This window comes from Miniopterus schreibersii (assembly GCF_964146895.1).
Source record: "Miniopterus schreibersii genome assembly, chromosome: 7".
In the NCBI taxonomy this organism is placed as follows: domain Eukaryota; kingdom Metazoa; phylum Chordata; class Mammalia; order Chiroptera; family Miniopteridae; genus Miniopterus; species Miniopterus schreibersii.
Genome location: NC_138108.1, coordinates 44,634,338 through 44,659,272, shown reverse-complemented (window position 1 = coordinate 44,659,272; position 24,935 = coordinate 44,634,338). Strand labels below are relative to the sequence as shown.

General features: G+C 43.2%; 1 protein-coding gene across 2 annotated transcripts in view; it reads right to left on the bottom strand.

Moving 5' to 3' along the window:
• Positions 1-24,935, bottom strand: part of STK39 (serine/threonine kinase 39) — a 247,466-nt gene that overhangs the window by 191,670 nt on the left and 30,861 nt on the right. Inside the window, exons 1-2 of one of the 2 annotated variants that reach the window (XM_081142429.1) lie at positions 3,992-4,140; positions 453-565 (exon numbers count right to left, since the gene is read on the bottom strand). In XM_081142429.1, the coding sequence (XP_080998555.1) occupies positions 453-467 (15 nt within the window). In that variant the 5' untranslated portion in view covers positions 468-565; positions 3,992-4,140. Of the gene's footprint in view, positions 1-452; positions 566-3,991; positions 4,141-24,935 lie in introns of those variants that run through there. The other variant, XM_081142428.1, reaches the window with a different exon arrangement.

Sequence of the window (24,935 nt, the reverse complement as noted above, 5' to 3'; positions counted from 1 at the left end):
AGTATTATGCTAAGCAAAATAAACCAATCAGAGAAAAACAAATATAACATGATCTCACTTATATGTGGAAACTAATGAAAAAAATAAAATGACAAACAAAACAGATCCAGAGACATGGAAGCAAGCAACAGACTGAGGATTCTCTGAGGAAAGGAGTTGGGGGAGGGCAGGAAGAGATCAACCAAAGAACTTATATGCATAACCCATGGACAAAGACAATAGTGTGGTGAAGGCCTGGGGAGGGGACAGGAGTGAGGAGGAGGGGATCAATGGGGGAAAATAAAGGGGGGACAGCTGCAATACTCTCAATAATAAAGATAAATTTTTTAAAAATAGGCAATCACACCAAGCTGCCTGAGCTCTCTCCTCTCCTGCTTCTCCCACCCATTCCACAGACCCCCACTGTAAGTTAAGAAAAGCAACTAGCAGGTATCCCCTTTACTTTTACTTACTAATAGTTCATCCATACTGGTCTGGCATTTCTCCAAGTTGATCCGCTTTATTGCCACACGTTCTTGCCGGGGTTTGCACAGGGCAGCCTGAACCACAGCAGTAGCTCCACTGCCTGAAACAAAATGAAAACATCAGATATCAAATGGCACACTGTCTGGCAACTACTCATGACTCCCTTCACAAGTATCTTTTTTTTAAAAGGTCTTCTACTCAAAGTATTCAAAACATTACTATTTGACATCTTTTTAAAGAATTTCTTAAGTATGAAAATAATTATCTGCAGGGAGAAAAAAAGAAAAAAAAACTGGACTTTTCTACAGGATATAAAGAGAGTGCTAAGGCTCACAATCCAGGAAGGTGACCCCATCAAAAGAGCCCACTTCGATACGGCATGTTTACTGCTGCCTAGAAGAAAGGCTGAGAAAGTGGTGGGTCTGAGGAGGCAGGGACAAGGGACATGAGCATCTAAGTGCAACCCTGCATGGAAGCCATTACCACCCTCGAGTCCTGATATTTTCTAACTTCAGTGCCTTATACAAATCTCAGGCTCTTCTTCCACTTCAGCCCAAACCAAACCACTTCAGCCTGAGCTACTTCAGGGTTTCCACGAGGTGCTGTGACAGCTAACTTCTATCTGCTCAGAGCACCCTTGGAGCTTATTTCTTCTGAGCTTGCTCTACAATTAGCAAAACAGGAATCAACCTGAGTATTCTCATGTGGAAAGCATGACTTTCAAGGATGTCAAGCAAAGCAATGCAAATGTATAATTACAAAAGCTCTCGGCATTCACGTGAATTTCCTGTTCCTAAGGTTTCAGGATCGTTAGCTAATGCTCTCAAACTCCTAGGGGACCCAGTCACGTCGGTATTCATATTTTATAAGAGCAAAATGTAGACATGAAATGATTTGTGGCAGAGCACAAAGAGCTCCTAATCGGATTTATATTCCATAGGGGCAAAAAAGACCTCGAGGTTAAAGCATCTCAATTCTGCAAAGAATACCGAAGATCTCATTCTAATCACATAAATCCTCTGCCACTCTAAGACTGCTGATGAGAACAGCCCTGTGCAGGTCCGTGCTAAAGGGGCCGGGTGTGACCATAGACCTTTTTCCTTAAAATTTTTTTTCAGGTACTATTTCCCAAATGAGTCATCAAATATCTGCAAAAGGTAGGATCATCTTTTGGCAATAAGGAAGAGATCAGCATTAACGTTCCTTACACATGTGACAGAAAGGAGGAATGTTTCTGGTCCAGATCAAGGCTTTCCCACCCCAAGGAAGGGGGCCCGAATGGCTGTCTGTAGAGCTGAAGTTCTGCCCTTTCTCCTGCCCTGTGTCTCCTCATCAGTTCTGGCCCCCTGCCCCAATGACTCAAGCAGATCACCCTAATGCTCCAAACTCAGGTCTCCATGGTCAAGACCCTGTTCCGGGAAGTCCAATCTGTGTTTGCTAGGGGAGAAAATCCACAGGTGCTGACCTGCACTGCACAGTGGGAACTTTACTCAGACAATTCTCCTTCAAGCCTTATGCTTTTTACTAGCCTCATTTTATATATGAGAAAACTGGGACTCAGAAAACTTACCCACACAATTGATAAGTACCTGAGCTGGGACCTAAGTCAGGCCTGCCAGACCCCAAGCTCCAGACTGTTTCCTACTTCACACAGGCCAGAGCAAGCGCTTCCCTTCCTCCCTCGTTTCTGGCCTTGCTAAGGGAATATTTTCTACTGTCCTATATGGTTGAAGAAAAGAGACACAACTGAGAGGGAAGATTCGGGTGAGCCTCACTCTCTCCAGAGTTCAGTCCCATGAGCGAGTGCTATTGTCAGAGGCTGCTGAAAAAGGCCTCCCTGTCCCTAACCTCACTGCCTGCTCCATCAGCTGCTACTCCCAGTCCCACTGGATTGGCCTCACTGGCCCTGCAGATCACAGCGTGCTGGGCTCCATCCAGAATGCTCCAGATACCAGTGCCAAACACTACAAAGAGCCCTGCTGATAACAAAGTATATTTTCCAGGCAAGGTCTCCAGAACAGGAGATTGTTGCTGAAGGAGAGGCACAGAAAGTGACAAGGAACTAGTTAGCACTGGGTCTGGTACCCAGCAGAGACATCAACAAACATCTTTAACCAGCTGCTGATGGGAAGCCAGTCTCAGCCCTACCTGTTATAAATCTCCCTCTGACCCCACCTTTCCAACCTTAATCCACATTCCAGAGCATTCTCAAATCAGGGGAACTAAAATACAGGAAAAAGAAAACAAATTCCCAGAAAGGATAAAACAAGTGCATATAGAATGGGGCTACCTCTCATAGTCAAGACCTTGGCTGAAAAAGCACCCCAACTTCCACAGACACACGCAATATGGACACACCTAAGAACTCTACAAAGTGGGAGGGAGTGGTGAGGGAACACCTTTACTAAGAGCTAGACAACTAGAGAATTGTTATTGCTTTACAACTACAGCTGACTGAAGAACAACTGGCAGCATCTCATCTCCAGAGAGAATAAATATGAAACTTCATAACCTGAGATTACTGTCAGTGTGTGACTGGGATTAACCATTCATGGGACAATTTGGGAGATCCTGCTTGGAATCCAAAGATTTTCTTCAACTGAAGAGAGATTAAGAACAATGTCAGAGGTGCAGGGAGCCTTAAAGACCATCAAGTCCAACCCTTCACTTTATGAATGAAGAAGGGAAGGGAAGAGACCTCTCACCAGAAACCCAATCGGCCAGCACCTTGGTCAGGACTTCCCAGCCTCCAAAACGGTAAGAAATAAACCATCATTTAAGGCACTCATTCTTTGGCATTTTTTACAGCAACCCAAAATGACTAATCCAAAAGCCTTTCATTGTCTATTCTAAGTCACTGCCCCTGTCACCCGTGGTAAATAATGCCACACAAATCAGAATTTTGCAAAAACCTCCTAATTAAGTTGACAGCAATAAGAGGCAAGGTTCAACGGAAGGGTCTCTAGTAGGCATTGGAGTTCCAAAGTCTTAGATTAGCAAGACCCTTGAAAAGCAGGTTAGACAGGGATTCTATCCAACCCTGGTACTGATTCCCTCTGTAATACTGGGCCTAATTTCTCTCCAAGCCTCGGATTCCTCAATGGGCATAATAAAATCTACTTGTAGATTAGATTTAACGCTACATAAAATTTCATGATGTTGATGTGCCACAATTTACTCAGCCCTTCTTCTGCTGATGAGCATTCCCTTTATTTCTAGTCCCCCTCCATACGAACCATGTAGCAATAAACATTTGGTACTTTTAAAAATATAGATTAATCTACAAACATTTATTTATGTTAGAGTTAGGACATAAAGTGGCTCACTGTCCAGTAAGCCATAATATCAGAATTTAAAAAATAAACAACAAAAAAAGGTATTCCATTAGCCTCTGACATGAATGGTGGCCAGGGGAAGAAAGTCCTGTCATCACACCCTACTTAAATGAGGAGCTCCAGGCCAGAAGTTTAATAAGCATTAGCCCATCTCCTGAGCACATGAAAGGACTCTGTAATGATACGCTTACCTGTCCTTTCTCAGTGAATAGTCCAGGGCTGTCTCAGGCTTTCTCTTTGGAGGTACTGGCTGGTGGCGTGTAGTAAACAAAACCAATGGCTTTGGTCCAGCTGATGATTTCTTCCAGCTTTCTCTTTACCCAACTTACTCTATGTGCTCTATTTATATCATGTGTCCAACCTCAAAGCCCCTGCAGCCAACAAGGTCACATGAGGGCCAGAAGCTGGCCAGGGTGTGAATGGACACTCGTGAGCTCCGCAGGGGCACAGCTGCTACTCTGTGTCTGCCCATTGTCGCTATGTGAGATGGCTGACCTAGTGTGGCAAGAGTCTGATTTTTGCAGGAAAGCTGAAAATCCAGATTTTCGTGTGAGATCCCCTAATATGATAACACTAGCAATTAATTTTTTAAACATTAAAATATTGTGAATCACATAAAAGCTTGCTGTAGGCTGCAAGTTGCCTCCCTGTGTTACTGCTATTTGGCTTCAAAGGTATACCCTTCCTTACTGGATGGCCCAAATTTTAAATTATTTACTAGATTACACATGTGAAGTTGCCACTATTTTAGATAAAAAATCATCACATTTCCTATGGTTCAACATAACATGTTGAAAGGCATTCAGGTCATGGGCCCAAACTGGTTTACTACATGTCACCAACCTGTCTGGAAAAATGGAACACAGACTTCATGGACACACCGCGCTGGGCACAGGAAGGCCACAATTCTCAAGGCGGCTACAAACAGGTGACCGTCCCTAGTGACCTGGTTTGTGTTACATCCAAGCTAGCTGAGTTATGTCTTTCTGTCTCCATCAAAAGAACCGGTTAGTAGAGCTTCCTTCTGGGGTTGCTGGAGCAGATTTAGAGCTTACCAAAAAAATAAATAAAGACCAGGGTGAGGTGAAGACGTGGCCGCTCAGTGAATGTACTTACACTTCACCACTGACCTGGATAAATCACCTCACTTGGGAAAGCTTCGCTTGTTAATACCTTTAGAGAGCACAGACCTCACCAAAGAAAATCAGCACCTGTATAGTTCAGCAAGAAGCATCCGATAGCACAGAAAAACAGAAAGCAGCCTGAGGTTCTGATCATAAGAGAGACAGAGGAAAACTGGTGTGTGGGATGGAATTGGAATGAATGAAATGTCAATAAACTTACCTTGGACGTCAAGTAACATCTAAACCAATTAAAAAAAAAAAAAAACAATTAAAAAAAAACACCCACCTATCCTACCCTTACTAAAATCTGTAGGGAGTGGATTGGAATTATGTAACATAAAGAAAATCATTAAAGAAGTTATTAGGAGGCACAGGGAAATTCTAAGCACCAGGTTAAAGGGGAATGGCTTGTATGTGATAAGGAGCTGTTAAATAACAAACTCTAATCTCCATCTAATTCAACATGATTAATATTGGGATTTACTCCTAGTCATTTTTTGTTTATTTAATGATACACAGTAGCTAAAAAACCACTCTGTGAATATATTTACTTGCCAGTTAAAAAACAATTGCCCTAGCTGGTCTGGCTCAGTGGTTAGAGAGTCGGCCAGCAGACTGAAGGGTCCCAGGTTCGATTCTGGACTAGAGCACATAGCTCGGCTGCAGGCTCCATCCCCGCTCCTGGTCAGGGCACGTGCGGGAGGCAACCAATCGATGTGTCTCTCTCACATTGATGTTTCTCTCTCTCTCTCCCTTCCACTCTCTCTGAAAAGCAATGGAAAAAATATCCTCGAGTAAGGATAAAAAAACAAACAAAAAACAACAATTAAACCAAAGAGCACTCAGAGGTAGACCCTTCAAAGGTGAAACTGTACTGTAGGATTCTAGTCCTAATGTTGACACTGACCAACACAAAACTTGGAATAAACATATAAATGCTGTCAGTGAATATGCATTCATTTTTTAAGAAAAAGACTGTCCTATTTTGATTGGGCAGTGGGGGAACCCAGCTGTTGACAACCTAGTCCCATGGACTGGCTATGAATCACCTGAGATGCTACCTTCTTTAACAACCACGAGCAGAGTTAGTCTCCTAAAGATTCACTACTGCCTCACCATAGCACTCACATGCTTGTGGAGCAGTCTCCCTCAGCCTCATTACTCCTGGAATCAGCCCTTTCACTGAGGCCCCTGCCTGGCACGCAGGAGGCCCTAGCTAAGTGTGTGCTAAGTGAATGAACTCACATCAACCCCTCCCTGGGCAGGCCACCTGTCGACGAGGGAGGTGAAGCTATGCTCATAGCTGGGTCTACACACAGGAGAGGACACCCTGGGATAGGCCATATAACCTAGACACAAAGAAAAAGAGCACTTCTACTCAAAATGCTATTTCTGGACGGTTCACTGTGTGTTTTTGTTTGTTTGTTTTTCAGGTCTAATTTTCATTCTGAAATGCAAAGCTCTTTTGAATTGAAGTATAGCTAACATACAATATTACTAATTTCAGGTGTATAACAGTGAGATTTCACATTTATACACACACACAAGAATATCACTCAGCCATGAAAAATGAAATCTTGCCATTCGTTACAACATGGATAGAACTAGAGGATATTATGCTAAGTGAAATAAGTCACTATATGTTTTTAAGTAAGTAGTTGGCAGATGTGGCAGTTATCTTCAAAACTGAACCTAAGGAAGCCATCTGCCATCTGCCTGAAGGCTTTTCTAATTTGCAGAATATCCCTTTCAATTCTGGAGTTAAGAGTCACAGGAAAACTCAGACTGAAGGGCAATGTTCCACCAGAATGAATTGGGAATCTCAATTTTAAAATACTGAATCCCCTGGCCACTACTCAGCATGGAGGAGCCATACAAAATGAGGCAGGCTAAAATAAAGCAGGACCTTCCATGATTCTACTCAAGTATAAAGAGGTGATAAAACATCTAACAAAGTGAAGGGGTGACAGATAGGAGCCGATGACAGCCCTCAATATCCATCTCAGGAAACACTGCATCAGGCCGTAGGCTGCAGGAGAAACACATTCCTACAGAGCAAAGTGGATTTCATACTCAGTTAAAGGTCACTTTTGAAGTCCTTGCGCCCTGCAAACTCAAAGCCCCATGATCTGGCAGGACTAAAAAACTTCCTGTTCTGCTCTGAGAGGGTAGCAACAACTCTCAGTAAAACCCACTCAATTTACTGATTAAATCGACCAAATAGAAGCCAACATTCCACAAAGGAATGTCCATTGCTATTCACACAGATAAACAGATACACCCACTGGCAAAGGCCAAAAGACACAAGTGTCCTGGTTCTAACATGGTATGATGGGGTCTCCAGTTCCTTACTCCAACCTTAAGCCACCTGGAAATGGGAAGGGCTCTAAATGCAAAAAGAAGAGCCAGTATCTACTTTGACATCAGTCCCATTCACCCCTTCTCAGCTATATGCATGTTGCCTTTGGGTGAAGAAGAAAAATGTATCCCTCTAAACGGACAGCAACCTGGGAGTGCAAGGCCTGACTCGACAGCTTGATTAGGAAGAAACCTCCTTTCTCCAGCAAGCTGCATCAGAGCTTCTTGGGATGACCAAGGGTTAGATGTCCAGGGACAATGTACGAACTCGGTGGCCTTTGGTCAAAGATTAGCATACCCATAGCCCCCATTCTATAAAAAAAAAAAAGTTAAATTTGTTTCTAAGCCTCAGGACAACAACCCCACACTCAAGAAATAGCCCCATGAGAAGGCCCTGGGTTAAGGTAGATTTTTTCAAAGCCTCTGAGCCTGGGTAACTACATTAGAAACACCTAAGGTGTCTGTTTATAAAGCTGATTCTTGAGCCCATATCCAATCTACTGAATCAGAATTACTGTAACTGGAGGCCTGGAATCTGTGTTTTCAATAAGTTTCTCCAGCAATTCCCCTATCCTCTTGAGAACCATGGGTTCAGGATATTGGCTTCTTTCCCCTGCTCTCCAGCCAGGATACCAGAACTTGGGAACATGGACCAGCCGGGGGCCAGCTGGGAAAACAACTAGGTATGCTAGGTACTGTAACAGGTATCATTTAATATAAACAATCGAGTGACAATGACCAGAATAACTTTAGGAAGCAACTTCCACCCTAGGGCTGAGGAAATCAAAGAGGGGGGATGGGGTTATCAGAATCTAACAGTTTAGAGGAGCACCACAGAGCTGGGACCCAAACCTCTGAGGGGCGGGTGCTGACCCCTCAGGATCTCCAAAGAAGGACTATCATTGAGAGTCCACATGGGGCTGGGACCAACTTTCCGAGGACTGGCTGGTGAGGGCATCTCTGAGAAGCGCCACGAGGCTGGTTCCAGAAAGTAAAAGGAAGCTGGAGACCAAAACCCCTGCTGCTGGCAGAGGGAAAGACCCTTTCTGGAAGGAAGCTGACAGGAACAGCAAGTGAACAGGATGAAGCACGTCCCTTCTCCCTCCTCCAGCTTCCCAGAATCCCCCCGGTACCCCCTTAGGAGGGTTTAACAGGCAAAGAAGAAATGTGCCTTGCCTAATGCCAGTCCAATTGTGTGCCAGTCTACAAAGATCTATCTAACGCTTCAAGACAACCACTTAACCAGGAGCCCAGGGAGCACCATGTGCATCAGTCCAACGAGAAGCTGGGGCTTCTTCCAAGCTCCAACTAACAAAGGCCAGGCTTATTTTCTTCTTTTTTCCCCAATTTTCATTTCACTCTGTTTTCAAACCTAATTCCTAATATGACCCTTTCTAATGTCTGACACTCCCCAAATGTACACTCTGTACTTCCAAACCCAGCCAAGCCCCACTGTACTTCCTCTGGGTCATGGAGTAGCTATGAGTGGGAGTCTGCGGCCAGACAGCTCCACCAGCCCTGTGACCTTGGGTGAGCTCCTTGTGTGTTTGTGCCTCAGTTCCATCAATTATAAAAAGGGAATAACAGCAGCATCTCCCTCACAGGATGTCTATTAATATTAAATGAGAATGCATGCAAACATAATACAAATGAACATGACTGGCACTTAAGTGTTTAATTATGTTTTGACTGTTAATTTTATAAACAATATGATTATCCTAGATACCTACGTGGACACTAGAGCTAGGTCTACTACAAGCTTCTGAAAAAATGCCTTTTTACACCCCATAATCCCCTCAGCTCCCATGGAGCCCCAGTTTCTGCCAGCTTCTTATTAACTCCATCTCATCGAACCCTGCTTTTGGTAGCCAGCACTGACAACTAACTTCTAGACCATGTGATTGGATGTACAGAAAATTATGGAGGGAAATGATTCATTGTTCCAGACCCACTTCTCTGGTAATCAAACATCCTTGGCTACCACGTCCATAAAGCAGTAGTAACTAAAAAATTTCTCCTAGCTCAAGGGCAAAGGGGGAAAAAAATCCATTCACGTTAATGCCACCCTGATTTGATCTCTCCATCTGATTTGATTTTACTCATAATCAAATTCCTGCTTATCTGGTCTCCTCTGCAACGTGAGGTTTCACAACAGGAAGTAAAGGCAACCACCTGAGGCTCTGCCCCAAGTTACAGCCACACAACAGGAAGCAAGGGCAACCCCTACAGCTTGGAGTTCTTCTCTCCCCCTCTCTTTTGACAAACGCTCACCCAGAAGTGGGGGTGGAGGGAGGGGGATGATGCCACAGTCTTAAATGACAGCAGAAAAGAAGAGGCATGAGGGAAACAGAGTGCTCATTATAGAAACACGAATGTCCATGGCAGTGGAAAGCAGTGTCTTGGAGACTTCAGCGGACCCTGAGAACATGGCTAAGTAAGAAGAAAAATGAAGAAACACCCCATGAAAGGCCCCGACAATCCACGAGGCCCTGATGGGAGCAGCAGCATGCTTTCAGCTCCTGCCTGCACCAGTCCCACCCTGCCTAATGGAAGCCACGGCAAGATCCCACATAACCACCAGTAGGAGCCAGGCAGGACATCAGGAGAACTCTCGCTCCCACAGTCTTGGGTCTGGGTACCGAAGCGTTAGGACTACGCAAGAACTGGAAGATGTGCAGAGAGCACTTGGATATCCTATGAAAATGTAGATGCTGATTTAGTAGGTTTGGCTGGGGTCTGAGAGTTCAAGTTTGTACAAGCTTCCAGGGGTTCTGCTGCAGCTGGTCCATAGACCACACTTTGAATTGCTAGAGCACAGGGGATACAGCTGACACAAATCACCCAGAAGTTTCCAGGTACCCACCTCCTAACACAGGAGCAGAAAGTTTAGAAACTTCCTGACCCACTTCGAGACTCCTGTGGCTGACTGGGGAGGGAAAGAAGGAGCCTGGGGAGTCAGGGATGAGAGGACCAGCCTGCCGGTGGTACTCCCTGGCCTGCAAGAGTCCAGAAGGAGCGAATTCATCTCCAGGAAACCACGCTTGGGAATCTTTTGTGCATTTAGCCCTTTAAAAATGAAAATTCAACACTCCTCCCCTTAACATGTAAGTTTTTCCGTACACTTTCAGAAATTCGCCACAAATGAAAGATGAGGATAACTACATTTTCCTGCCTCAAGGGACAAAGTGCAATTAAACTTCAGAATTGCTTTCAGCAACTATGGTTGAAATTTAGTTAGGCTTCAGTTGTCTAGGAATTTATTTTATTAATCCAGAAAACATGATTCCGCAATTATCATGAGTAAGTAAAGACACACAGTAAACAAAGTTGAACGGTCAGATCACTGTATGTGCTTTTAATCTAACATATACTGGGCCCCCCGTCACACTCACACTAAACAACTAAACTTGGTCATAGCAATATGATGTCTAAAATTTAACATAGACAGATTACCTGGTATAGTATTTCCAGTAGAAGAGTCATTACAAATATTGGTTTTTTTAATTAAAACTTTCTTACAGCATGAGGTCCTGGTATCTGTGACCCTATCTCTAATGGGAAACAGCTGGCATAAGTTTCTATATGACTTATAGTCATTTATTTATTACCTCGTGTTGATAGTTAGGCTGATTAGACTGATAGGTACTTGTTAAATTGATCTTTTAACAGATAAACGTGTTTACTTCCTTTCTGTTTCATTTACTTAACAAACGCTTTTGCTGCCAAGTTTTGGGTCAACTAATATGTCTACCTTGAACTCTAAGCTCTTAGAAGGCAGTTACCTACATCCCTGATTTGCCTTGTTCACTGGCGAGATAATCCCGCCTGCGCATAATATAATAAAAACCTGTTGGTGCTGATGGCCAGGCCCTCAGGTCTAGGCTCTAGGCTGTGGCCTACTAGGTATAGTATATGGACCCAAGTCCTGCAAAAGCCCAAGTTTCAGATTCGGTCTCCTCCTGTGTCAATTAGCTTCAGTTTGTTATTTCAGCCCAGCCAATCCCAGTAAGGAGAACAAAATGGGTAGTCAGGTATAATAATACCAACGCCACTGATGGAGATGGGGTGGGGAGGAACGCCCAAAGCACAGGATCTACTAGCTACCGATAACTGTAGCAATGCCTCCAGCACACAGAGAGTAACAGCATCTTGGAGTTGGACAGAACTTCAATTTACAGCTCATACAATCATGTAATGACAGGGAATATGTACTTGTTTATTCATTTAGCAGATTTTACTGAGCTTCTAGAATGTTCCAGACACTACTTAGGGTGCTAGAAAAGAGGCAGAGAGCAAAAAGTGCCTGCCCCCAAAGAATTTAAATATTAATGACAGGGATTTTTTTTTTTAAATCATAAATAATTTCATTTTGTGATAAGTACTATGACAAAAATAAAACTAAGGCATGATATCGATCAGTGGGGAGAGCACTTGAACTATGGTGGTAAGGGCAACCTCTCTAAGGTGGTGACATTTGGGCTGATGAAAAGGAGCCACCATGAAAATATCCATGGGTGAAGCATTCCAAGAGAAAGGGCAGCATATATAAAGGGCCTGAGGCCCTTTCCCCCCAGAAGATTATCTAGGGGTAAAAGCACTTAGGAACTAAAACGAAATACGTGATCTCCTCTACTATAATGGTCACTGCATTTTGTAATGAACAGTCGTCCCCAAAACTCTGCCAGCAGAGCTTGCCCGTCTACCAGAATATATTCTTATTGCTCACGATGGTCATTTCAAAAGGCTTGGGATGCCATGCATTGTCCGATCAGCCTCCGACATATAAAGGAATGAGTTGGGAGAGCTTGAGGGACAGAGACAAGGGTGGTGCAGCTAGAGCTTATTGACACTTGTTGACTGAGAGAGCCGGTGGAAAAACTGACGGCTGGACAGGTGGGAAGGGGACTGAACATATGGAGAGCGCCCTGTAGTCTAAAATAAGTGCCCTGGAGAATTTCGAAAGGAAGAATTACGTGATCTGGCTCATATTTTACAAAGCTCACTCTGGCTGCTCTGTAGAGATAAGGTTGTAGGTGAAGCGAGAGTAGAAGCTGAGTGCTCGGTTAGGGAGTTGCTGGACATGTCCAGGCACAAAGTCACAATGGCCAGAGCCCGGGTGACTGAGCGGGGAAGGAGAAAAGTGAATGGATTACGGATATACCTGGAGGTACAGCCATAAGATTAGCTGATGGATTGGACATTATCTGGGGGAAAAACATTTAGGTATTAAAACTAAATACATGATCACCTCTACTAAGTCACCACTGCATTTCATAATGAATAGTCCTCCCCAAAACTCTGCCACCAGGACTGGTCCAGCCACCAGAATTTATTCTTATTGTTACAGATGACAATGTCAAAGGCTTGGGCTCCCATGCACTGTTCAGTCAACCTCCGACATCAAGAACAAGGAACGCTGAGGGTACAGGGGAAGGAAATGTGAAACCCCCCTTCCTGCTATCTCCCACTTGCTAAGTGAGGAGAGGCAAGCATGGGAGGCAGGGGGGAAGGGGGGGGGGCGTGTTTCCACATATTCCAGAGATAGTCCTGGGGAAAAAGAATTGTTCAGTCATCTCTTACAAATACTTATGTGCACTGCCTCCTATGAAGAAACATTTTCTAAAAACAAAAGAAGAAATATAAATATTTGGTTTATTTGAGGTATTTTTTTTCTATCCCACTATTTTACTTTTGGAGGCTTAAAAGAAATAATTAAGCAGTCAAATAAAATTGCTTTCCCCCCTTCCTTAAAATTAATTCATACTAAACAACAACAAAGAATGGTTTAAATAAGTTTTTAAAAATCCCATTAGCCAGCACTGGCCAGGTGGCTCAATTGGTTAGAGCATCACCGCATACACCAAAAGGTCACGGGTTTGATTCTCAGTCAGGGCACATACCAAGGTTGTGGGTTCAATCCCCGGCTGGGGCACGTACAGGAGGCAGCCAATAACTGTTTCTCTCTCACACTGATGTCTCTCTCTCTCTCTCCCCCTCCCCCCTCCTTTCCTCTCTAAAAATCAATAGAAACATATCCTCAGCTGAGAATTAAAAAAAAAAAAATTTAATCCCATTACACAAACAAATATTTTCATGGTAGCATATTACATTCTAAACTTATTCATACACAGACACACACATAACTTATATACATTCACATATTTAGTCATAATAATTATGGCTCTGTATTCTGCTATTTGCATTGTGAATTAGATGGTAAACATTTTCCATGTTTCTAAAATACGTTCATATTAGTTGCAACACAACATCCCAACCTGTTACTGAACCGTAAATTAATGCCTTTAACCCTAAAATTGGACATTTGAATCCTCCTTCCTCTTAGTTTTGTATAATAATTCTAAAGGAATAACCCACCTTTGGTGCAAATAAACGCTAAAACAAAGCCAATGCGTAAGTATTGAGGCTCTTGTAAAATCACTGTATTTGGTAACTCATTAAATTGCTCATAAAATCCTTTATCTGTCAATGATTTGGCAAACAAGTGAGCAAAAAGAAATACATCAGCTCATTCAGAGATTATTCACCTGGGATACTGGAATAGCTCACAAAGCACACAGGAAACCAGCTGAACTCGCACCAGAGAGGGTGAACTTTCTTTTTCTTAAATGAGTGAATGGAATGTGGACTCATTTGGGACTTCACATTCTCTGCACTGCAATTTCACCAAAGCCTTAGCCTTCGCCAGGTGGCTAAGTACTCTCAAGAGTCCACAGATGACACACTGCAAGGGTCAATTCGCCGAATGTTTTAAGAATAGTAGTGCATTAAAATAGTTTACTATATTTAAATGTGTGGGTAATTTAGACATATAAATAACACACAGATACATGTTATGTATGGAGAGGATACTATACTGTATTCTTAAGGTGTCTTTTTTTTAAGGCTTCCTAACTCCTCAATGCACGTCTAAAAAAAATGTCACATGCTCATACAATTGCCAGTTTCTCAGCTGTCCTCCAGATTCTTCGAGACGGCATCATATTTTAGGCAATGCTAAAAGTAGCAGAGAGGCAGGGACACTTCAGGGCTTTAGCTTCAGGAAATGTCTTTTAAAAAATCCCATATCCCTTGATACCCCAATACTCAAGAGGTTACACCGTCCAGCAGGCTCCACTGAAGGAGTCTGGCTCCACTGAAGCTTATTTGCAGCTTTAAAAGGAAGTCAGGAGAAGTCTCTGTGAAGACTCTCGCAAGCCTTGGAGATCAAAACGGGTCACCTCTCCTGTGTTTTTATTTACTGTCTTTAACTTGTGAATCCAACCGCTTCGGGAGAATGTGTGAAGGAGAAAACATGATGGCTATCTACGGTACACATGTGATCCCATCATGGGAGAACCTGTACTCCATCCCGGAAAACTGAGGGAGCTGTTTAAACTGCACTGTATTTCAGAGTCACTGGTGGAGAAACCCAGCTTTAAGGCGTTCCACGATGAGTGCCTTGGTAAACACAAATGGCAACCCCAGATTTTAACATTAAGTCAATGCAGGCTTTCACATCTTCGGCCAGGGCTTCCACTGGACAAAGACTCCAAAGGACGTCCAAGTCCTTGGACAACTGGTACTCGGCTGTATCAAATACTGCTTGAAATAATTAAGCTGTCAGCAGGGCCTTGGAAATGTTGGCTATAAGAGTATCTGGATGTCATATTATGTTTCATGATAGTATCTGACCTGCAGTACAATTCCGCACATTCTCCAGGCAGAACCAAAATGACCAAATAGGGCCAACGAAAAATGTTTATTTTCCATCCACTGTCATTTCGCTCTTGAACTTTAAAGTCACATTTCCATGCTTTTTTTCATCTGTGTATCAAAAACTACACACCAAATTATTTAAGAAGTGGGAAAGGCTATGACTGACTAGACAAAAAACATCCATGGAAATATTCAATGCAATGCCATTCGCCTTAGAAATCGGCACACTGTAAGTCTACACGAAACATGCATATCCAACTATTACCTCACCCCACCCTCAACTCTAAACGAACTGTACTTAAAGGATACCTCTAACTAAAACTGGAATTAAAAACTACTCAGTTCAGCTGATTCTTTCTTTCTGGTTCTTCACTTCCATTTAACCATTTAACATTCACCTTTTATATCTGTACCAGTTTATAAATAATTATAGGTCCTCCAGTTGGTTTTACTATGATGAAATCCAAAGAAATGTCTACCTGCCATGGGCGCAGGGACCCAACAACATCAAACAGAACAATCTATTAATCAAGCTACGGCTTATTTAAAAACATCGTATATGTGGGATTGAAAAACAGCAACCAAGAACAACTTGACTCTTTGAGTTATATATATTTTCATTTAAGACTCACAGCCACAACTTCAAACTCATTAAATTCAACTGACAGGACTTTCAAGGGAGTTCTTAGAGAGAAAAAATTTTAACAAGGAGTTAAAGCTCTAAAGGCACGTCTCACATGGTTTACATTTTCCAGCTACACTCCCCAGTTGACTTTTAATTTCTACCTCACACTTTCATTTATTAAATAAATGATGAAAATTCCTTCCAAGATTTTCTTTTTAAATATTTTGGATTCGAAGCCCACGTTGCAAGGGCCAAACCTTGGCTGGCAGCAAGACTGTGCCTGAAAGAACAGTGTGGGTAAAACTATCCTACAGAACAAGATCCCTCTGAGAACGCTCGCGGACCCAGCACTGCGGCACAGGAGAAGCACTAAAATATATTTCTGGGCAAGCCTGGGATGTTTATTTTGTCCTTATGTCAGGAAATTACAAACATGCGTTTCAGGAGTTAGCAAGCTCTGGTCATCACAGGTTCACTCGAGGAGCCAGCCTCCCACTCCTCGAATCTCAATTGCAAACAGAAACTCTTTAAAACAGGAGTGCAGTCAGTATTCTAGATCGCCAGGCCTAATACCATGAGAGAAAAGATGAACTGCACACAAGCCATTTGCAAGGGGATGGGATATGGTCATTCTCAACCCATTCGTAATGGAATGCAATTCAGAACTGGGGAAAAAATCCTGTCCGTGCTCACCTCTTTTATCCCCCAAAGCCCTCCAAAACCCCCACTGAGAATAAACACCACCTCTGTCCAGCCCCCCCTCCGCACCCCAAATCACAATTCCATCAGCCAATGAACAAGGAGATTTTCCCAGCCTGGGTTTCTGAGCTGGTTCCCAAAAGACTTAAGACTCTAAGTCAAAGTAATGTTCAAGGAGACCATCCAATAAAAAGATATCTCTAGTTGTCATTAAAAACAAGAACAAAGAACAGTTTTGTCCTTCTTGAAATAGCTCTAAAACATTATTCTCTGTCAATGATCCCAGAAAAACAGAAAACAACTAGCCAGAGATGAGGCTTCCTAAGAAAGCCGAGGCCCCTCCTTCTCCAACAGAAATCATGGGCACAGTGAGTTAAAACGCCAAGTCCCTGCTTACTCACAAGTGCTCATGATCATCAGTAAAGACACAGTCCCATTCACTTACACCCCCAGCAACCCTAGGAAGCGTTTTATCCCCAAGTTATGCCTGAGAAACTGAGGCCCAAGGTCATTTTTCGTAAGTGGCAAAGATTTGTGTCCAGGTCTCTTCCACATGACTTCCTCTCTAAGTTTCCTTCCAGGTGCCTCCCTCTACTAAGCAGGAGAAGTAATCGACCCTCCTACTGGTCATTTCCATGGCTGCTCATGATGTGCCCGCCCTCCAATTCCACCCAAGGATAACCACTTCCACCATATGTGGCAGCGGCCAAACGGCTGCCTCTGGATTGGGTCACTACTATTTAAGAGACATAATACATGTAAAGTTTGGAAAACACCTCGAGAGATTACAAAGGAGAAAGAGGCTATAAGAGAATAAATTTTAAGAGTTCACTGAGTTCAGGTTGGGAGAATATGATCCCATGCGGAAGATGGTGAGCACACATGGTCACCTCCGCTTCAGGCCGCACGACTGAAGCAGGAGGGACTGAGGTTAGACGTGCAGAGGCCTTCCTGACAGGCAACAGTGTAATCTGGCGTGAAGGCTATATAATGCCACTGATGCGAAGAGTTTCCAAAAAGGCACCTTTATGTCCAGGGCAGGGTTTCTCAACCTTGGCCCTGCTGACAGGTTGGGCCAGATAATCCTTTGTTGGGGCCTGTCCGGTGTATCGTAGGATGTTTAGCAGCATTCGTGGCCTCTATCTATTAGAGGGGAGTAGCATTCCCACACCTTTCCCCAGCTGTAGCAACCAAAGGTATCTGCAGACACGGACAAATGTCGCAGAGGGTGGAGGAAAAAGAGGTCACATCTCCCTGGGCCGAGAGCCACAGCTGCGAGCCGGAGCAGGGGGCTGCCTGAAGGGAAGCGAGAAGGGAGGCGGGCTGGGGGGGGACCGGAGCCCACCCGCGTGCAGGGTCCTGGCCAGCGCAGTCACCGGGGACTGACACTGCCTGAGGGGGAGGTCGAGGCACCCGGACAACCCAGAGCAGGACCGATCCGCCTGAGACGGCCAAGAACAGACTGTCCTGAGGAAAACAGCAAAAGGAAGAGATGGGGACCACAGAAGGGACGGGGGCTCGCTCCGCCTGTGGAACCCAGGGACCTAAAGCCGGGACTCCGCAGGAAGGCATTTCCATGCGGGTTCCCTTAATGGGAAAGAGCATGTCAGCGCTGTCACCAGTGTCCGAGTTGAGGCTTCTCACCCTTTCAAATGCACTGACGTGACACTGAGACTGAACACCCTGGGGCGTGAAACGTGGGAACAGAAGAAGGGGGACAGACACAGAGCCTGTGCTCTCTTAACGACCTGCAACCACCTGAAAGCACAAGAAAAGGTTATAAGATTTAGAGAACGATGTGTGTTCTTGAAATGCTTGCAAAAGGCACTGCGGCTGGCAGAGGACAGCTACAGGGATTCTGGAGGGCTCACCGGGGCAGGCGACTCGTCAATCAGCATTTAAGTGCCTGAACACACCCGGTGCTCTGATGGGAACTGTGCACAAGGCAAGGTCCTCACCCGTGGGACATACAGCTGAAGGCAACTTTAAAAGCGGACATTGGAGAGATACAAGCAAGACAAGTTTTCTGTGCCCTCTGAGATCATCCCGCACTGGCCCCTCAACATTCCAAACCCTCCCCACCCAGCAAAACATGAAAGGGCCTGTCACTCAAACAGAAAGGCCAGGTAAACTGGCAGGAAATTTGTCTACCACAGAAACAAGAGTGAAGTTACTTACTCTTGAGAATTATATGAACTATAATAAGTTTTACTGCAGTGTATTTTTTTATATAGAGGTTCAACTCCCTTAGTAGCAAATTTTTGAAGCAACTCAGCAGAAGATGACGCTATAAGCCCTACTCTTGACAATTAAGGCAAGAAAATGAGGAAATGTTTTAGCAGTCATTTCCTTTTAAGCAGATTTTCAAGTCAAAGCCCCTAATTCATATAATTCTACCAGCCTCATAATATCATATGGTTTACCACCAATACATAGCACAATCCCTGACAGCAAAGTCCTCATGGGGGCCTCCTCTGGTCTCTGAGAAAGCCCACAGCTGGCCTGTCTACCCTTGTTTCTCTGTCCAGTGCATACAGCACAATATCTACTTCTAGCCCAAGCACAGACGTGCCTGATGAGTCAAGTGATGTAGCAGACATGAGGTCAAGATTCCTGATTCCATGGGTGACTTTGAGCAAATCATATGACCCCTAACTGTAAAATGTGAGTGCTTGTCCCAGCATACTAAAGTGTCTCTACATTCTCTAACATTTTATTGTTACAGATACCCAACATTGCACTCACTTCTGGCAGAGAATAAAGGAATGAAAAAAACAGGGTTTCCTCAAGGATATCTTTGAGGATCCAGTGTTCAGAGGTGGTGATCAATCCGAGGTAGGTACTGAGTGGAGAGAACTCACCCACCATCTCCACACTTCCTGTGATGCCCTTGGGCAGAGAGAGGCAAGAAAACCAACCACGATATTCGAGAGGAAAGGAAACCAACTCCATTAACACAAGTTGGGTCCAATATACGAGTATAACTCCAGGTAAATCCACTCACTTTATGAGACTCCAACTTCAGGAGAGATTCATTTAATACCCCTCTTTTGCCTAATCAGGTACAACATCCCATATGCAGAACCAGTCAGAAAGTCGTGAGCCTTGCAAGCTGCTGACCACAGAGAAATGAAAGCTACCTTCTCAGCTATATAAATGACCAAGGTCATATTACACTCTCTGAGTACTCATGAACTGCTACTTTATGAGAGGGATCATCTTTTATGCAATTTGCATGATTTTCATAATTAGTTTTAGTCCCCCCCCCTTTTTCTTTTGCTTTAAAGTTTCAATTACATAAACAGTGAAAATCATATATAAACTCTAACTAGGGAAGTACTGAGTATTTCAAGAGTGGTTATATTTTCCAACTTATGAGAAGTCACCCAAATAGGGAGACTATTTATAACTATTTATAAATATATTAGAGCTCTCTCCCTTATATCTCACTTTGACAAAATTTAACCTTTAATTGAGCACCTATTACTTGCACCACTCAATGCAGCAGACAGCAGTGAGTGAAGGCTACCCGCTGCCCTGTGGGACGCTAAGTCTCAGTACACAGTACACGTATACAAGAAGAATAGCGCAGTATCAAAAAAGACCTGAAGTGCTTCGGCGGCTCAATGGAGTAAATCATATCACCACCTGGTGAAATAATGAAGAAAAAGTTTTCATGGAAAAATTGTTTAGCATGTGCCCTGAACTACAGGAAATGACAATAATACTAATCCTAGCTAACATTTATTGAGCAATTTAAATGTACAAGGTACTATGGCATTTTGCATACACTCCTAAATACTGAGAATTCCATGAGGCAGCTATTTAGCCCCACATTACAGATAAAGACACTGAGGCTTGGACAGTGTTTTGCCCAAAGTCAAACAGCTGGTCATAGGAATAAGCTCCAAATCTGGGTCTGCCTGTTCCCCGAGACCACGGAGGGAAGAGAAAATGGAAAGAAACAGGGGTGGGAAAGGCAAGATCAGAGACAAGGAGCCAGAGCAGTAAACACCCACCGAAAGTGGCTCATCATCTGACCTAGGAGACCACTTCTCTATGGATGTTCAGGGTAAAGCGGCAGAAACAGTATGGTTATACAACCAATGTCAAGGTTAAGTAACAAACACTCTTGGAAAAAAAGATAATACGAAGCCACTATCCTCATAATGTTTAATATGAGTTAGAGTACATACAAACTCTCTCCTAATCCCACTGAGATTAAAAATAATAAGAAGCAGCATTTTTAACAGCTCGCCAACTAAGCTCTGGCTAAGACAACCTATTGTCATCAGATTTAAGTATCTGCTAACCTACAAGATCACACCACCTTAAAATGATCAATCGACCAAGTGCAAGTACACTTTTTAAGGCAGGCAATGTCAATACAGAGTGAAAATCAACAACAGAACCAACAGAACCTTTTGGACTTTCCTGAAAGCAGCAATAGCTATCCTTACACTTTTATGGAGCATCATACTGCCCGGGTTGTGAAGAAAGCTTTGTGCAGAGAAACCATCACAGAACACTCGACCACCTCTAAGAGTACACTTTCCTTATAAATTCACTCCACCATTCCCTGGGCTGTAAATGACTCGTCTCACACCTTCCATCTCTAGTTCCAATCTCTTCTCTGATACCCCAGTCCTCATTTAGACACATGTGGTAGACATTACTGGGGCTCACCACTTTTCCTTCTGAAGCACCAAAGCACAAAGCACGAAGCACGGCACTACCTTGCAAGAGACAGGGCCCTGTACAGGGCTGGGCCAACGAAATGTGAGCAGCGATGAATGACTCTTCATGCAACTTCTCCCCCTCCCGCAGCAATCAGGTGACAAAGCCGTAAGACCGAAGCAGTCTGGATTCCTGAGTTGCTGCAGGAAGGACAGCTGACCTGGAGCATCTCCCAGACTCACAGAGGACTCAGAGCAAGAAACACACTTTTGTTGTGGTAGGCTCCTGTGATTTGGGGGTGGTTTGTTACCACACCAAAGCCCAACCTCACCTGACAGAACACGCTTGGTGGACAGCCCAAGGGTCCCAAAAATCCATCTAAAATTAAACTCTCCACCTACTTCCACCTAAGTCCAGAAAAGCCTACCTACCTTCTACTCTGGTTAACCCCCAGGATCTTAGGTTCAGGCCCTCTCCTTTGTATCCCAGGTCTGGATGAAGAAATTGCACAGAGCAGTTTGATAAATTTTACTGATGGTGATGAAAGTCTTAAGCAAAAGTCAAATGATTTTAATAAACTAGACTTTAAAAAGAATAATGGAAATTATCAAGAGGCCACCCAAAAAACATTTATTTTGGGGTAAAAAAGGCTCAATTATGAAGCTGAATGTCTACTTAGATATATAACTTTGAAACTTTTCTCTTACCATAAGATACTAATGTAACTGAAAAAAATCTCAGTTCCCACCCAGGCTGCAAGGGCATGCCAACTTTGAAGAAGCCAGAACAGATAAAATAGGCATGTGCTTACATTTTTTTAAGGGGTCATATTGCCACTCCTCAGAACAAACTGGAAACTGACACTAATATCACCTATAATTATAAAAATTAAAAGCTTAAACCCACAGGATTATAATGCAAATACCAAAAGTTCACTTCAAAAGTCATTCATCACCATTTTTTCTACCCCTTCCTGAAAGAGGCCCACACATGCAGGTTCAGAGAATAGCTATGAAAGAAAATGTGTGGTTTCATAAAAATTCTAGCTTACAAGTGTTACAAATTTCATTACAAGCTACACCGAAACATCAAGACTTACACTCCCATTTGTTTATCTACCAGTTAGGCAAACTGTCACACTTTGAATAATGGATCTAAATTCTGCACTTGGCAAAATCTTTAATCTCCTTTTTATTTTTATCTGAAAGACAATCTACACAAAATGATATACAATTTCATTATTATTCCACTTGTCTTTCTCCAAAGTAAAGCAAAAATGTGCTTGCCAAAATTTCAATACTGAGCAAGTATTACATAGTTTAAAAAGAAAGGGTAACTAATTAGCCCATTTTCTCTACGGTGACCTAATCACACCAGACAAACTGAAATTTCAGTTCCTCTCAACCCAACTTAAAAATCTTGCACCTTTAAAATTCTAGGAAAAAGATTATCAAGTAGCTATAAATCTAGGCCAAGAAAAAGATTTTAACTTAGATTTACCCAAAAGCCAAACCATGACAAAACCCACCTATTTTATCTCAAGAGTGTTTCTAAATGTGGCAGGATTGCTCAACTTTAGTACGCAATGCAGTTAGAGGGACTATCCTTTATTTCAACCATATGAGTCAAGAGGAAGTCATATTAATTATTTATTGGTTAGCACACATCCATCAGGTACTTATCGTATGTGTGCAACTGTTTAGAAGGGTCATTTCTGTTCTACAGTTTACAGAGCTCAGCAACCCTGGGAACAACAAACAAGCTGGAAGTTCTGCCTTCTCAGCCAGGCTTTTGTGCCTTTATCCTCAAAACCAGTGAGTTCCTACACCTAGTTAGTGGCAGGCAATACTTCTGTCTTAGAGATGTGACTTTACATCTGCATCTGCCTTCCAGTTTACTTTTATTTTTTAATTTTACTTAGTTTTAAGTAGCAAACACATTTCTACCTCATAAAGCACTTTCAACATCCTGTCTTCTGTCTCCAAGCAACTCATGAGAGGAAACGTGTATTGTCACTGAGCTAGAGTGAAAAAAAAAAAGACTATCAGTGTAGCTGTGTGCAAACACCTCCTCTTTCAGCACCGTGCATTCGTGTAAATATTCCTATTCTTAGTTCTGAAAGTAAAATTCACACACAGACACTCGCTGGTTCTGTTATAAAACAAGTTATGCACCATAACCAGGGTGTGATTAAGCTGATGGGGCCAGAGACTAGAGAAGTCCTTGTAGAAAACTGCCCTGCTCTACCACCATTATTTTAAAAGTGCCTTATTGAGCCCTGGCCGGTGTGGCTCAGTTGGTTGTGCATTGTCATGTGCACTGAAAGGTTGCCTGTTCGATTCCCAGTCTGGGCACATACCTGGGTTGCGGGCTCGATCCCCAGTAGAGGGAGTGCAAGAGGCAGCCAATGGACAGATGTTTCTCTCTCTCTCCCTCTCCCTTCTTCTCTCGCTAAAAATCAATAAAAAAATATTTTTTAAAAGTGCCTTACTGTTATTCATTTGGGCTCCAGAAAAGGAAAGAAGAATCTCAGGTGAAACTAAAATCCAAGAGGAACCTGAATGGCACCTTTAAAAAGGATCACGTCAGTCAACCAGAATCTTTATTTCCCTCACTTTAGAAGAGGTGAAAAGAGGGAAACTTGAGTCCTGACTTGAAGACCACACACTTTCATTTTTACAGAGAAGCGCTTGGCAAAGATTACCTTAATCTTTGGCAAAGATTACCTTAATACCTTGCGCTTAGCAAACAGACCAGACTAATACATTCATTCAGTTAAGTGTTTGCACAAGGAAGTTACTGAAACTTACTGTTCTTGAGAATGTTTCCTCCCCATCTCACCTGCAGGAAAACAGCACCCACTTCCTCCCACCCTTGGTTTGAAGCCGACATGGCCTCCAGAAAGAAGTCTTCAGCTTCGGCCCACCTCTCCAGCACTTCTCCACTTCAAACATGGCCAGCTCTCCTGACCCTGCACCCTCGGGAACACCACTTAACCTCTCGGACATGTGGGGGGCCTGAAATGCACGTCTAAAGAGGGCTTACAGGTATTGCTAGGATAACTGTCAGAGCACGCCTCAAAAGGCACCAAGCTGAAAAGTTACTCATCCCATGTGTCATGACTAATCTTAGCCCACGCATTCACAGTTCCAGATGTGGTCACAGAACAAAACTGTAAACTTTAGATAAAGGTCATCTTCCCCGACCTTTTTTAGACAGTAAATTATAATAAGTTACACCAATAAGGCTCAAGTACGCTCTGACCATCCCCTCCCTGCTGGTCCCCTTGCACATGGCCCGGTGTTGCCAGTTCGGTATATATCCTTCTGGTCCTTTTCGTAGGCTTTTATACACATGTTTGAAAACACACAAAGCATACAGGAATGTAGCCTCCAGCAGAGTCATTCTGCAGAACTGGCCTCTGTGTACTTAGTCATGAGCACATACTGTTTTGAGTACAGGAAACAGAGTTTATTCTTGTATTATTATTTATTAATTATTGTGTTATTTGTTTGTATTACGACTGTACTGTACCTACTTTTGCCCAACCCTGTAATACTCTCACGATTCACTTATCCTGCTCCTGGGCATATCCCAGCGGCTCCTCCCATGGGCCTTGAGGGCAGGTACAAGGATGTTCCCTGCAGCCCTGGGCATGGAGCTGGAGGAAAAGATAAGGAAACCCGTGGCGGGAACCAATGTTAGGCAAACACAGCAAGGTAAATAGAATAATCATAAGAGCACAGGGCTGAATTTTTAAAAGCAAGAAATAGTAAGAGCTAGGGCACAAAACCATTTATGTAAATTTAAAACATACATAAATCTCCTCATCTACCATAATAAACACACATACCTCACATGATTCTTGTGAAATGGTATGAAACACTAAAAATAGTGCCTGTCACATTTTAAGCCCTTCGTAAATATTCACTATTG